General features: G+C 34.5%; 1 protein-coding gene and 1 pseudogene across 1 annotated transcript; one reads left to right on the forward strand and one right to left on the reverse strand.

Annotated features, from left to right (window-relative positions):
• The first annotated feature begins 4,416 nt into the window (after window positions 1–4,416).
• LOC139818298 (uncharacterized) lies at window positions 4,417–5,961 on the forward strand. The gene is made up of 5 exons (XM_071786917.1): window positions 4,417–4,510; window positions 4,821–4,922; window positions 5,004–5,029; window positions 5,108–5,506; window positions 5,591–5,961. Exons 1-4 carry the CDS (start codon window positions 4,417–4,419, stop codon window positions 5,267–5,269), a joined length of 384 nt encoding a protein of 127 aa, XP_071643018.1. The 3' UTR covers window positions 5,270–5,506; window positions 5,591–5,961.
• On the reverse strand, window positions 5,378–7,672 carry LOC139818299 (putative nuclease HARBI1; annotated as a pseudogene).
• Between the last annotated feature and the right edge of the window lie 9,238 nt (window positions 7,673–16,910).

Below are 16,910 nucleotides of genomic sequence, written 5' to 3' on the forward strand. Positions count from 1 at the left end.
TGTACAACATGATTGCTCTAATTTTCGCAAAAATTGGGTCTGTCTCTGTCTGTCTGACCGCGAACTACTCATCGTAATGAACCAAATTTCAAGAAGTGTATATGAAGTAGGGGGTAGAATTTTTCCGGGGAGTGCTAGAAGTATATAATTTTTCGTTACCGATCTCTTTGGAAACCGGTTCCGAAACTTTTCCAATTTTTTCCGGAAATAATTGACCGAGTTCTCAAAGAATTATCAGGTGACAAGTATGAAATGCGGATTTGAGAAAACAGATGGCGCACTGCGCACTGCGCACTATAAAAATTTGACGTATATGCCGTTTTGTTGTGTCATCAACAAGTGTCAAACGCGCATAGTTGATAAATTGAAAAAGTGTTTGCATAGTATTGTTTTGGCTGTGTTCAATATGTCGAAATTTGTGCCAAATAAAGAGCAGTCGCGGTCAGCAATTAGTTTTGGTTTTCATTTGAAGAAAACTGCTGCTGAATCATACCGATTACTTCGAGAAGCTTATGGTGAACATGCTCCATCACAAGATACTGTGGTGAACGATGGTTTCGGCGTTTCAAAGTGGTGATTTCGATATTGCAGACCAGGAACACGGAAAACCGGAAAAAAAGTACGAAGGATGCAGAATTGCAAGCGTTATTGGCGAAGACGATTCACAAACACACAAAACAACTTCGCAGAGCAATTGAACGTTAGTCAACAAGCGTTTCCAATCGCCTACGAGAGATGGGAAAGATTCAGAAGATCGGCAGATGGGTACCCACATGAGTTGAACGAGAGGATGATGGAGAGGCGCAAAACACATGTGAAATTTGCTCGAACGATACAAAAGAAAGTCGTTCTTGCATCGTATCGTTACTGGGCGATGAAAAAATGGATATATTTTAAGAATCCCAAGCGCAAGAAATCATGGGTAGACCCAGGCGCACCGTCCACATCGACCGCAAGACCGCATCGCTTGGCATGAAGACGATGCTCTGTGTTTGGTGGGACCAGAAGGGTGGTGGTTTATTATGAGTTGTTAAAGCTTCCCTCCCCCTTGGTGAACGGTTAATACCAAACGCTACCAACAACAATTGACGATCGATTTGAACCGTTCGCTACTCGAGAAAACGAACAGATATCGAAAAAAGGCAACACAAGGTCTTTCTTCTCCATGACAATGCGCCATCTCATACGGCAAAACTCGTTCGCGGTCACGATTGGAACAACTCATCGCTGGGTAAGTGCTACCCCATGCGGCTTACTCACCAGACTGGCCTCCTATCCGACTACCACTTGTTTTGCATCGATGGGTCACGCCACTTGCTGAGCAGCGCTTTTAGTTCTACGAATGTCAAAACAATGGCTCGATAAATGGTTCGCGGCAAAAGGGGAAGATTTTTACTGGCTGGGTATTCACAAATTACCCGAAAGGGGAAAACTGTGTCCAACTAACAATGAACATACTTTTAATAAACCACTTTTTACTCATTATACAAAATTATTATAAACAATTATTAAAAAAAAGTGATATATATAAACCCGGTAGAATTTTTCCGGGGAGTGTTATAAAGTGTATTTTTCGTTACCGATCTTTTGGAAGCCGGTACCGAAATTTTTCCAATTTTTGGGGAATTTTGACCGAATCTTAGAAAATTATAGTGGTCTGGATTGCCTGGCGATCGGTATTTTCTCTTGACGTTATTCGATGCGGTTGTAAATGACAACGTTTTTAAACAAGGAAACCCTAAACAACAAGGAAACAAGAAAGAACTAAAGAATGTAATAGAATTAGAAAAATTGTAATAATAAAAGGGTTTCCAATTCTGTTTAAAAAAATGTACGTGATTGCTCTAATTTCCGCAAATTTTGAGGTATCAAGCTGATTTTTTTATGGATAATTTTTATGGATAATTTTTGTTACTGATTTTGGAACCGGTTTCCAAAAATCGTTAATAAAAAATTATACACATTATCGCTATCACCGAAAAATTTGAAAAATTTTGAAACCGGTTCCAAAATTTTTCTAATATTTCGGGGATGGCTACGATGAGTTTAATTTTTCAGTAATGAACGTATTTTCTTAAAACCGGTGCTATCTTTTCAGTTTTTATGCCAATAATAAGTATTAAGGGGATGCTGGAGCCGTAGCCGAACTCGATCGGCGTCGGTAAAGAAGACCGGCGAACTATATCTGTCCTTGTATAGACAAAGATATAGACAAGGATAGCACGCTACATTGCACGCACACATACGCACGATGCACGTCGACATTATACTTTTATATTACGCTTCCAAATCTTGATTTGGAGGGTTTATCGATGTTTTTCTTGTTGTGCAATTCGGGGGAACTTGTTTTCGCGTTCGTACCAATGGTATATCTCTTATATGAAATACATCTTGTGACGAGCTGACAGCTCGCCGCAACTCGAGACGCCATATTGGGATAAAAGTAGGATAAGGAAATCTGTACTTCCGTAATTTTTTCTCGTTTTCTATATAAAATCAGAGTTCCCCCGAATCATTAATGTATGTACTGCAATTCTGGAGAAGGATTTTTAATTCTGTCAAATTAATACGACGCTACGTGCCGACAAAAATGCCGGTAAAAACAGACGGCTCCAGCATCCCCTTAATGGACCGAATTCTTGAAACCAGTGCCAAATTTTTTTAATTTTTGGAGGCTAAGTTTAATTTTTATTAATGGATAATTTTTCAGAGGGTGAAAGCGCGCAAAGCGCGGGCAAAAAAAAATAAATTGATATTAAACAGAAGGTAGCAAATGTAAAACTAAACCCGGTAGAATTTTTAAACAAAATAGAAAAAAGAAGGAACAGAAAGAAAATAATTGAGAGAGAGTCGATAATGGCGGGTCAGCGGAGGGTGAAAAAACGTGAGGCGCGAGCAAAAAATAAAATATAAAGACTTCAATATAGGGGATTACACTTTTGAAATATTTGACAATATTCTAATCTGCATCTGTAATATTATGTATTATTTTTATTTATTAAAAAGAATATAAGAGATGTAGGTTAGAGTTTGAGGAGAAAGAACATCAAATTGGGGCTCCTAATTAATGGATGAGTTTGGGAAGAGGGGATTTTGAGCCCGCGCGAGGCGGCTACTGTATATAAGATATAAGTAATAGCCCTAATGTTAATATGGTTTTGTACTTTGCTTACAGCAGCTTAAACGTCTAAAGATAATCTCAAATATTGTTGCGCCCGTGCCGGGACGCCCGGTAGAAGCCCGTAGAAGCCCGAAAAGCAATCGCGAAGCGCTGCGTGACGTCGTGCCTGATGACGAGCTGTTGCGATATTATTTGTTTACATTTTCCGTCTGTCAGATTCTTCGCTGGGCCTTCGTGTCGAACAGACGTGTTCACGAGCCCTTCGTTGTATTCGCTATTCCCATTAAACGAGTTCTTTTCTACCAGAGAGTCTTTATTCCGGCAACGGGATCGCGCGCCGCGTTCGCGAGTGTGTGCGTAAATGTGTGTGCAGCGAACGTGCGGACGAGCGTAACAATATAATTGACTATAAATATCATAGATGTTTCAATTCTCAGGCGGTAAATCACTTTATGGGTCTGCGTATAACTGATCAATTAGGGCGATCCGGATTCATAACAGTTTCATTTTTACGTCATTTCAAATAAGAATATATATAGCATTATTTCTGATTTTTTATTATATTTGTAAATTGTTTTTCCCTTAAAACGTATTAATACTAATGCATTGTGTTATAAAGGAAAAAAAGGATAAACAGATGCAAGGGATATACAGTCCAAGTAGACCTTGTTTTCGCAGAACGACAATTAACTTAATTATTATATTATTGGAGCTATTCTACTATATTACTCTTTTACACTTGTATTCTATTCTATTTTATTACTACTCTATTCATTATATTTAAAAGAGACGGGAGCGTCTCGTTTGACCACGTTGCGATTGACAACAACCACCCACAGCTATGAATACGGCCTGTGTCAGCAGCCTAAAAACATCATATTTTACTTACTTCCATAACAGTAGCAACCTCGCTAGAAATCAATCCGTTATTTTTCAAATGAACTATGTATCCTTCAAAGTTTTAATTCTTTTAGTTTTACGTCTATCCCTTGCTTGAAAACTTTTAACTTTTGTGATGTTTTTTCATAATACTTTCTAAATATTTCCAATCATTATCGGATGTAAAATCATCACGACAAAATCACCAACATATCTGTTTGTAAGACGACGGCGTTTTTGGTTGACTTCTCCACTTTCACTTTTTCTATACACATTGGTAAAGCCAAGTTGTTTATTTCGTTTTTATTATTTTGCATTTCAGTTTTAAGCGTTTCAGTGACTAATTCAATTTATTACATATTATCTGTTGCTTCAAACGCTACAGAGCATTCGTAGCAGCGCTATAGATGGTCCACATGGCGCTTCAGAGCGCTCTCGGCAAATCTTACACGTCATCAATGACGTCACTGTTTTCGCTTCCACCGTGCTACAAACGCCTCACCTCAAGAGGTAGGTTATCGGAAGCATTTCGGACATTAGCGGAAATATTAAAAGTGTGGCCGTGATAGGTGTAAAAATTTATTTAAAATGCTGGAATTACAGCTTATTGATGAGGAAACAGGTGTCACATATGTGTTTAACCTCACTGAAAATGAATTTGCTCGTGCTTCAACAGGTAAATATTATATTATGACTATATATTGGGTATTATTAGTATCTTATTGGGTATTATTAGTATCATATTATTAGTATCTTTCTAATTTGGAATATATTTATAGGTTATTGTTTGCAAATTGTTGGTATTTTTTTCATTTTTCAGATTTAACATATACCACGCAATTGCTTGAAAAAGCAAAAGCAGAAGAGAATAATAATAATAGCATGGAAGACGAAACGGCCAATGTCGGTGAAGCCTATAATGGTAAGTACTTTATGTTTCAGTATGTATGTCACGTTAAGTTTTGATGAATGAAATTTTATACAATGTAACATTTACTTTTAGATGGATTTAGATGGATTGACGAAGCTGTTAGATTGTTATTGGCAGAATATAAGCAGCATGAATACCTATTGAATACAGGGAAAGTATCTGTAAAAAAGTTTTAGGAAATAATTTCTCAAAAATTGCAGGAACAATCATACAATATTACAGGATTGCAATGTAAAAGCAAATTTAACGGTTTACGAAAGACATACAAAAATATCAAAGATCATAACAATAAAAGTAGTAACAATAGACGTACTTGGTCGTACTTCGAGGTAAAATAACTTTACCATTTATTTATTGTAAAATTTAGAATAAAGTGTGTGTGTGAATAGGATTATGAGCTGGTATTTCGCAGCTTATGGATGAAATGTTTGGGCACAAACCATGGGTCAAGTCAGTTCTAACTTTGGATACTTCTGATAGTATACTGCCGTCTCCTGGTCCTTCGTCCAGCAACAGCAACAGCTCTCCAGGTCCAAGATCACCATCTCCTTGTATTTCTGAAAAACCTCGAAAGCGTGAGAATCATTTATAGTCAAAATTAAAAGATTTCACAAATTTAATTGTTTATAATATGACAATTTTTTTTTTTTTTTATTTAGGTCAAAAAGTGAATGAAGAGACTGCATTAGAAAAACTTATTACAATTGTGCAGGAAAATAAAGAAGAAAGAAGGAAAATGCACGAAGATACTTTGATAAGACAAGACCGATTATTAGGTCTTTTAGAAAAAATTGCTAACAAAGATAAGCAATGAAGAACTTACTGATACGTTTTACTTTTCTGTGATGTAATTTATTGTGATGCGATTCTGTGATTTGTTTAGATGTAATTTTAATATTGTATTTTTTGTTTTTATTTATCCTTTGTGGAAGAATGCCACCAAATAAACTGTATTAGACTAAGATTACATACATCCGACAACGACATTGTCGGACATAGGCGATTGGCTGCAGAATAGAAAATTTATAAAGACTCGAGAAAATCTTACAGCCTATCGCCTATATACGACAATATCGTTGTCGGATATATGAAATCTCAACCTTATACTTCTTATTTGCTGACATTCATCCGCAAAGGGTTAATAGTAATTACATTAACAATAATATATCGCAACCAGTGGAATTATTTCGTGATTATTTTTATTTATTTATTTTATTTTGTTACATCACAAGAAATATAATTTATAATAAAAAAGAAATACAATTTTATAACATAAATTGCGTATAAAGGTATCACTTAATTTAGTAGTATTCTACACTAAAAGTTTATTATACAAAGTATTGTGATATCAGAGTGAATAGTTAGTACATATAATATATTATATTTCAAGTTAATGTAAAATGCATTTAAAAATAAAAATTAGTTTTTGATAATTAAAAAATGTGATTTTATTTCATTAATATTATGTAATTTCTTTTTACATTATAATCATTTATCACAAACAAAATATAGATCATCTATATTTCTTTTAAACGAAGTCTTGCACATATTAGATTCCTCTTTGCTTCAACTTCAGCTCTGTTATGTACTCGACCTTCTATTTCTTGTAGAGGATATGCTGCTTCTTCATTAATCACTAGCAATGCCTCCAGGTCGTCATTTCTGATCAAACATATGTTGTGCAGTACACAACATGCTAGAAATAATAAGGAATTTTTTTGACAGATCCCATTGCCAAATAATGAAGAATGCTTCTCCAGCGTCCCTTGAGCAAACCAATAGCTCTTTCCACAACCATGCGAGAAGAAGACAGACAGAAATTATAATTTTTTTCACGTTGCGTGAGATGACCGTTGTCTGTATATAACACCATCAATTGAGTTAAAAGAGGGTAAGCAGCATCTCCAATTAGATGGCTGTCATTAGGAAATTTAGCTGGGTCTGCGATGTACTTTTGCAATCCTGATAATCGAAAAACACGTGCGTCATGTACGGATCCAACATTTCCAACATATATGTGTGTGAAGAGACGCGTATGATCACAAACTACCTGCAATCAAAAAATAGTTAAAGTATATCTGTATAGATATAATAAGCGCATAAGCATATGCATAAAGGTCTATTAGCAAATGCATAAGAAAATAGACCAATCCATTTTCTCATGTATATGTTTATGCGCTTGCACAAAAGTCTATGCTCAGAGGCACTCAATTCTTTACAAGTAATAACAATGAAAATAAAAAATATTAACTTGGGCTTGAATGGAGTGATGGCCTTTCCTATTTACATAAGCCTCAGGATTTTCTTTTGGAGCTGGTATATTGATATGTGTGCCATCAATTGCTCCAATAGTTCTTGGAAAAGCACCAATTTCGGAGAAACCCTGCATAATTATTTCAATCCTCCCTTCTGACGGCCATTGTATGAATTTCGATGCAAGACAACATAACGTACGAGTAACTCGACGTACTGCTCTAATGGCTGTGGCTTTTTCCCACTCTAAATCTGGTGTGTATTGATCTGAAATAATGATTCAAGTTTAAAAAATGACGATAATGTATTAAAATAAATATTAGTATATAAGTGTAGAGTAGTTTATACTTATATGAATCTGGCGTTGCCATACGCCACAAAGCAATTAAAAATTGTTTTTCTGGAGATATCATTTTATTCCCACTTGTAGTCCTTTGTAGTTGCTCTGCAATCTCTTCCAAGATGAATTCGAACGTTTGTGGCAGCATTCTGAAAAGTAGATGGTGATAATGAAATAATGAGAAATGATTCTTGCATAATGATGATTATTATTATTATTGTACATGAGAAATAAAAGGAAATGAAGACTTTACCTGAATGACTCTTGAGATCCATTGCTTCCATTGCACTAGCGATTCCATTGCACTAAGTAACGGTACAATACGTTCTACGTAACCTTCTATTCTCGGTATGTTGTATCGAGATTTACGTTTTAAAGCTTGCGAGTTTATAAATGCAAGCATAAATTCTTCGTCATCTTCGTATACATATGATGGAATGTTACAGTAAATGTCCGAAATATTTATTAACATTACCGGTAAATCCATCTTTTTTAAATCAAATTCACCATGGATAATGGAACAAGATGATCTGTGATCTGGTCCACTTGCGTAGCGTTAGTAGCATTGGTAGCGCTAGTGGACCGTTTTATGATAGCGTTGGAAGCGAAAGCATTGGTAGCATTTAAAGTAGCAACTGGACCGCACCCTTAGTCTCGGGTCTTGGCGCGAAAGTGACGGGTTCGTCGAAGGAGGTTAGAGGTTAGATGTAACCTACACAAGGTAAGTTAGTAAGTATAACACTTATTTATATATTTGTGCATGCTGCATGATGGATTCTGTTGGTCAAGGAGCTATTAAGAAACGTAGAACTAAAGAATTTCAAAATGCCTGGCTAGATGAAAATATCTTTAAAGGATGGTTAGCTGCTCATCCTGCAGAAAATAAAGCGCTTTGTATTGCATGCATAAAACTATCAGATGTTGCAAAACAAATTTAGTTGAACATTCACAAACGGTCAGACATATCGAGAACATAAATCTCGTAATTATAAGACTGCTGATAATATAATACTGAAAATAGTTTATCACATAAAGATAAAGTTAAACGCGCAGAAATTAAATTATCAACTTTTTTTTGCCGAGCATAATTTAGCCTTTCAAATCACGGATTATTTAACACCTTTAGTAAAAGATATTTTTAAAGATCCCAAGTTGTACAAGATTCTTCATTAGCTCGAAATAGGTGCGCAAATGTTGTTACTAATGTCACTGCGAAACGGGAAATTGAAACAATCGTAGAATATTTAAAAACTTGTAAATTTTCCATTTAATAGATGAGAGTACGGAGATCTCAGATACTAAATTAATGTGCTTTCTTGTTCAATATGTATCACCTTCGAATAAAAAAATTACAACTCAATTATTAGAATTGTTATCTTTAGATGCAAGAGATTGTTCCGCGAATAAAATTTTTGAAATATTTAAAAAATGCTTAGAAGGAAAACATATTCCCATAAAAAATATTGTTGGAATGGCATCCGTCAGTTACGATTGGACGCAAAATTCTTTTATGAGTTGTCTTAAAGAAGAAGTTCCAAATTTAGTAACAATGAATGTATTTGCCATTCATCCGCGATTGTAGCCAGTAAAGCTTGCAAAAAGCTTTACCTCCTTCTTGCGAAGATTTGATTAGAGGAGTTGCCACTTATATTTGGGCAGTGCGAAGAGATGTGCAATATTGGGTAAATTCCAAGATTTTTTTGAAATTGAACGAAAAAAATATTAAATTGTCAGATACTAGATGGCTTTGTTTACAAAAGTGCGTTGTTAGACTCTTAGAAAAATTGGGAAGTCTTGAAAAGTTATTTTTTGTTAGCAACGTAGAAGATAATTAAAAAATTCGCGGAAATACACTCGTACAAAAAAAAGGGAACGCTTCATAAACTCTAAAAATTAGGCTATTTTCAACTGCTGTAAGTCGGCGAAAAATTATCGTAAAAAAAAAAATTTAAAAAAAGCATTTTGAAGCTTGAAGTTTCAACTTTAACGCACTTTCGGTGGATTTTTAAAATTTTTTTTTTCTTTGTTGTACGCCTTAAAAAAGAACACATTGTTTTGTTCCTTAAAATTAACTTATGTTTGACTACTTGAAACTCAATTAAAAAATTTTTTTTCAAAAAATTCAATTAACGTTTCATAAACTACATAATTTTACCTACAAAATGCTTTTTTTAAAATTTTCTATGATTTTTTTTTTTACCGATTTACACGACTTTGAAGCAAAACCTGTATTTTTAGAAAAAATGACGTAACTCGATGAAAAATCATCGTAGAACAAACAAAAAAAAAAAGCATTTTAAAGCTCAAAATGTCAGCTTTAACGTGGTATCGGTGATTATAAAAAATTTTTTTGTCTTTTTTGTTTGGTGCTAAAATTAAAAATGTTGATTTATTCCTTAAAATGACACATTTTTAACACTCTGCAGTTTGATAAAAAAATTTTTTTCACAAAATTCAATACAAATACCACAAACTGTAACATTTTACCTACAAAATGCTTTTTGAAAATCTTCCTACGATTTTTTTTGACCGATTTACACGACTTTGAAGCAAACCCTGTATTTTTTAGAAAAATGACGTAACTCGATGAAAATCATCGTAGAACAAACAAAAAAAAAGCATTTTAAAGCTCAAAATGTCAGCTTTAACGTGGTATCGGTGACTATAAAAAATTTTTCTGTTTTTCCTTGTTTGGTGCTAAAATTAAAAATGTTGATTTATTGATTAAAATTACACATGTTTTAAACACTGCAGTTTGATAAAATTTTTTTTTTACAAAATTTAATACAAATACCACAACTGTAACATTTTACCTACCAAAATGCTTTTTTTGAAAATTTTCCTACGATTTTTTTTACCGATTTACACAATGTTGAAGTTAACCCTTTTTTTCTTGAAAAATGACATTTATCGCCGACATTAGCATTAACCAATGTGCACCACGTGGAGGTTGTCATTTAAATACTGCAGAAATGACGAGCTGCAGAGTCCTTATTTCTGCTGTGACACACACACACACACACATACGATGTGCAAAATCTGACCGACAACCTCCACGTGGTGCACATGGTTAATGCTAATGTCGGCGGTAAATGTCATTTTTCAAGAAAGAAAGAGTTAACTTCAACATTGTGTAAATCGGTCAAAAAAAAATCGTAGGAAGATTTTCAAAAAAGCATTTGTAGGTAAAATGTTACAGTTTGTGGTATTTGTATTGAATTTGTGAAAAAAAATTTTTTTATCAAACTGCAGAGTGTTAAAATGTGTCATTTTAAGGAATAAATCAACATTCTTAATTTTAGCACCAAACAAGGAAGACAGAAAATTTTTTATAATCACCGATACCACGTTAAAGCTGACATTTTGAGCTTTAAAATGCTTTTTTTTTGTTTGTTCTACGATGATTTTTCATCGAGTTACGTCATTTTTTCTAAAAAATACAGGTTTTGCTTCAAAGTCGTGTAAATCGGTACAAAAAAAAAATCATAGGAAAATTTTAAAAAAAAAGCATTTTGTAGGTAAAATTATGTAGTTTATGAAACGTTAATTGAATTTTTTGAAAAAAAATTTTTAATTCAGTTTCAAGTAGTCAAACATAAGTAATTTTAAGGAACAAAACAATGTGTTCTTTTTAAGGCGTACAACAAAGAAAATAAAAAAATTTTCAAAATCCACCAAAAGTGCGTTAAAGTTGAAACTTCAAGCTTCAAAATGCTTTTTTTTAAATTTTTTTTTACGATAATTTTCGCCCCCGACTTACAGCAGTTGAAAATAGCTTACTTTTTTAGGGTTTATTGAAGTGTTCCCTATTTTTTTTGTACGAGTGTATATGACAATTTTTAAATAATAATTCATTAAAGCATATTTGTTGTTTCTCAAATACGCATTAAATTATTTTAATAATTTTAACGCACTATTTCAATCGCGTTACATTTTAATCCATAAATTACACGAAAGCAGTCAACAATTAATTCGTCAATTAGCCGACCAATTTTTTAAAGTACGATAATTTAGAAAATATTTCAATTCAGATTTAGATAATAATGTAAAACATATAGATAATATACGTATAGGACCGGAATGTGAAAGTTTTTAGAAACATTATCTTTGGAATACGCGCAAGAAATTAAATGAAATGTTTGGACTTTATGTTACGGCAGTTCGAGCAAATGGCTAAAGCGTCTACCTTATAACGATAAATTTTTTAAACAGTTCAAATTTTCTAGATCCTAAATTGCTTTTACAAAAAAGGTAGAAATAAATTAAATATCTAACTCATATTGCTAAGCAAGTATAGAACGTTAATATATCAGATTTAGCTTTCGAGTGGGACATATCACCATCAAGTTTTGACGAACAACAAAAATACAGTTAGTGTTGATATGGCGCTTTCTCGAGATTCCGATTGATCGAACTATCGACAAGTAAATCGGTTCGCGAGTTGATCGACGACTGTGGCGCTTGTCGTTCGTCTTCAGTCGCGCTCGCCCTCTTCTTCTCTGTACGCTCACGTGTACGCGCACGTGCCCTTATTCGGCCTGTTGAGCATCAAGTAGATTTCGAACATTATTTTCTGTATCCTTAGTATTAATAAATTTGAATAAACTGTACAACATATTGCAACATATCGAGTTGTCACAAGTGTTTATTGACTTTTAATAACCACATCAGGTTATGGGCCCGACACGTGTTCGATAAATGTATATCGTGTTATAAGTACGCTTCATGGATAAAGAGAACATTGTGACAGAAAATAGTGAAGTTGAAGACTCTGCATTTGACGATCAAACATTGTTGGATCAAATTACAGAAGAATTTACATGGACGTTGGCAAAAAACCGATTCTGTGATTGAAATACAGTGCCAGCTTTGCCAAGATCATCAAAAATGGCCGAATCAAGAGTGTATCAAATCCATCGTTTCAACGAGCAGAATTACCAACTATGGCAACGACAAATGGAAATCTACATGACTGAAAACAAACTTAAGCCGTCACACATTAACATTCTGGGCACTAGACCAAGGCCAGCTACAAACACGCAAGCTTAAGGGGGAATACCCAATTAGAAAGTTCGAAAAAGAGATGGGGATGATATGGGGATTCCAAGCAAGTTGGAGGACTTATATTATGGACCTGGAATCGATGATTCTATGTAAGTTGAAAAATTTTCGCGATTTATTCATTGCTCAATTTTCAAACGCGTTTTTCTCGAAACCATGTTAAAAATCGGTGACCAAAATATCTCGGCAACCACTAAACCGATCAATTTGAAATTTATAGAGGTTATTCTATACATAATTATCTAGTCTTTGTCGTAGGATTTTTTTTATAAGTGACCCAGTTTTTTTTTTATTGGCAAAATAAACCCGAATTTTTCCCTAAAAATCGAACCCTTAAATTCAAACGCCCGCCATTTTGTCAAAAATCAATATTTTCAAAAACCCCTACGTCAAAGACTAAATTATAGTGTCAATTTTAATAATTTTTTTGGTTTTTTTGATTCTGATGATTACACATGAAATGGGAGTGGTCACCGCGGAGGACCTTTTTTTTGCGGCAGTCGACAGAACCCAAGAATACTCCGCCAATATTGAATATTTTTTAATAAAAAAAATTTAACATATTCTTAAAAGTGTGTACTTTCATGTAGAAAAAATACCAATACCATAATTCATATAGGTTTCTTTAAAAAAATTCACAAAAATTGCCTTTTTTTCGCGTTTCTACATTGGGTATTTCCCCTTAAGCACCTCACTGACTGTACGACCGCTGCTCACATGTAGTCGAGGTTGAAGACTGTCCACTCGGAAAGGAGTGAACAATCTGCGCAGGCTAATATAGAAAAATTCATAAATAGTTAAAATGGAAAAGAAGAAGAAAGCATGGCTGATTACATCGCCAAAGTAACATCTCTGGCAGCAAAGGCTGAAAGATATGGATCTCGAGCAGAACGCACCGATGGTGATTGCAAAGATCCTGAGCAGCATGCCCGCCAAATTCGATCACCGTGAGGACCGCGTGGTATGCAGTGCCTCGAGCAGAGCAAAACATGAACGCTTAACGGCTCACTTAGTCAACGAAGAGTCGCTCATCAATCTCAGACAGAGTGGATGAGGATAACAGAGTGCGGTGGGAGCTGCCTATACTGCTAGTAGCAGTAAGACGAGAGGGAGAAGAAACAACATGAGTCAAACAAAGAAGGAAAAAATTGAAACGAAACCGGTAAATGTAACTATTGTCATAAATTAGGACATTGGGCTAGAGAATGTTTCAAGCGGCAGAGATGGACCAACAAAAAATAAACAAGGAGGTGACAATAAACAAATAACAAGATCGACATTCCTTGATGATGGAAACAAATAAAAGCCAAGCTGATCGACAGACAACATCAGCTGAGGATAAGTCACATCTTTCGTCTTGCAATCTCGAACATCACAAGGCAAGGTTGAAGATCTCTGGTATGCAGATTCAGGAGCCACTGATCACATGTCGTTCCAGAGGGAGTGGTTAGAAATTTTGTGCCGATTCACAGGACAAATATCTAGGGAAAGTTGGCGACGCGACAAACACTAGCTGTGAGAGGGACTGGAGACATTGAAGTGCAAATGACAAACTCGAAACGATCAAGTCCTATACATATTATTAAGACGTTCTTTTATTCCAGATCTGGTCGAAATTTCATATCTGTTTCTAGATCCACTGAAAAAGGTATGAAGGTCATTTTTGAAGAGGTGGTCAGCGAGTCAGTTTGTAAAGGAAAACGTTGTTATTGCTGACGGAGTCAACGACAACAGGCTTTACAAAATTAAATTTGAGAACCGTCAAGACTACCGAATGAAAAGGCATCATCTGGATTGCTATGTTGTGGCATGAAGCATGGGCCATGTGAATTTCAGAACACTTTAAGAAATGAGCAACAAAGGAGTTGTTAATGACCTCAAGATCGATGAAACATCGGAAAAGAATCCATTTTGTAAAGGCTGTGCTTATGGCAAAGCAACATCGTCTGAGTTTTCCAAAGTCAGGAGCAGACGAGCAACACTGCTGGGTGAGACCTTCCATGTTGATCTATGCGGTAAAATGAGCAGTGCTGCGGCCGCCGTCGTTAGGTGGTGCCAATTATTTTAGTTACTGAGGGTGCGTTCGGGGAGACGCTATTAGCGCTACCTACAGCGCTACTGGGCTGTTTGCGGAGCTCTATGCAGCTAAAGCGCTACCAAACGCTGTCGTGGACGTCATTACTGGTAGTGTTATACGTCATAACTGCTCGCTACCAACGCTCTTCCTTCCGAAGTGTAGTGCATTTATAGCGTTAGCGTTTACAGCCTCTATGAACAGCGCAATAGTGAATGGTAGTGAATTGTTGTAATTGTTTATTTGAAGAAAAAGCTTTGCGTGTGCACACGTATTGTAAATATCGTATTAATTACGAAGTTACAAATATGGATTATATAGAAACAGATATATAGATATATATATATATATATATATAATAGTATTTATATAATCAATTTCTTCTTTTCAGCGGCGGCGGAATTGGCGGGTGATAATTTATCGAAATCAACAAAATAGCAAACAATAAATACTCAGCACTTGTTTTCAAAATACGATCATTTCATTAGTATTACTAATAATGTCTTTTCTTTCACAAAAGAATTAAAAAATTATCTTAAAATGTTATTCCTAACCATCATACGTAACAAAAAATAAAATGTAATTCAAACTGTATAACCATCAGATATCAGGGGACTTCTTTCTCTCTTACTTATTAACATTTCTTCACATATTAAGTTGTAGAAATAATATAAATAATATAACTTATACTTAATGTAAAACTTATTTTACTGACTTTAAATACATATCTTTTATTAATTTGAAATTACCGTAAATAAATAATATTTTATTAGATTTTGATAGTGCCAAACCTGCAGAAGAAAACTGCATTCAGATGCAAAATTTGTAATCGGTATGGCATAAATGCAGCATACCATTTGTACAAATTTGGCAGTAACAATTTCATTTTATTATAGAGGATCTTCGATAAAATAGATTCTGACATATGTAAATACTTTTAACTTCGACAAGAATAGGATCTTCAGGAGAAATAATGCTTGTATGTTTCGCAGCCAACTCCAATCGTAATTTTTTAACTCCAAAAAGCTCACATGACTTATTTAGGATAATCTGCTTCTTTATCAGATACCTATTATGAAAAAGTAAACTAAACATGAGAATTTATAACTATGCTCTATATCATAAAAATAATATCTTATATTTGGTGATTAATATAGAAGCTGCGTTGCAAATATAAACTATGTAAGACTTATATATACTAGGCTTAATTACAATATTAAGCCTAGATTTGTAAATCTAGATACTGTAAATTACCTAGACTAGGTATTGCTTAGATATATAGTTTATGAAAAACTGCAATAAAGTTATTATAGCTTAATGGAGAAAATTCATATACACTAATTTTTTCATTGTATTAAAAGTATCAATTAATTTTATATAAATATATATTATTAAAAAATATATTTAATTATTTTTCTCATTTTATATCTAAAAACAATGTCACTCAATTGGACAATAAGTTTTACTAGAACAAAAATATTGTTAAAATATGATCTAATCTAAAACGTCGCTTAAGTGCCCATCTACAATAGATGTTTTAAGCCCTAGCCCTAAAAATTGACCAATCACAGTTAATTATTCTCTTCAAATTCAATTGTAATTGAACAAATTCTTAAGGCTTAGGGCTTAAAACACCTTGTAGATGGGCACTAATGTTAATAAATAAAAATATAAAAATAACCATTTTGTGGATCATATATATTAAAATTCCTTAAGAGATTGCTGCTTGTCTGCGAGATATCATGCAACACCTCTAACACTTTAAAGAGTCGGATCCAGAAGTGCTCCGCCAAACATGAGTTTCATGAATTTAAAATCGCTTTTTTTATATTTTGTAAAATACGTTTCTTTAAGTAGTTTTACTACGAATGAATCGTATTCATTTATACACATATTACTCTCAACTTCTGCCTTGAAAATATTAAAGAAGTAATTGATACAACAGCATCTATTAACTCAGCTTTTTAATTTGGCGGCGCAGGGAGTTACAAAACGCTACGCTAGTACGCGCTACTGCTGTTCATAGGAGAGCTCGCATTCGCTAGCGCTATCATGGCTCCATGAACGGAGTTAATAGCGTTAGCGTTGGTAGCGCGGTAGCGAGCTCCCCGAACGCACCCTAAGGGTGCGTTCGGGGAGACGCTATTAGCGCTATCTAGCGCTACTGGCTGTTCGCGGAGCTCTCTACGCTGGTAGCGCTACCAAACGCGTACGTGTCGTGACGTTTCATTATAGTTTTAGGTAGCTGCCG

Source organism: Temnothorax longispinosus, chromosome 8 (genome assembly GCF_030848805.1).
Source record: "Temnothorax longispinosus isolate EJ_2023e chromosome 8, Tlon_JGU_v1, whole genome shotgun sequence".
In the NCBI taxonomy this organism is placed as follows: domain Eukaryota; kingdom Metazoa; phylum Arthropoda; class Insecta; order Hymenoptera; family Formicidae; genus Temnothorax; species Temnothorax longispinosus.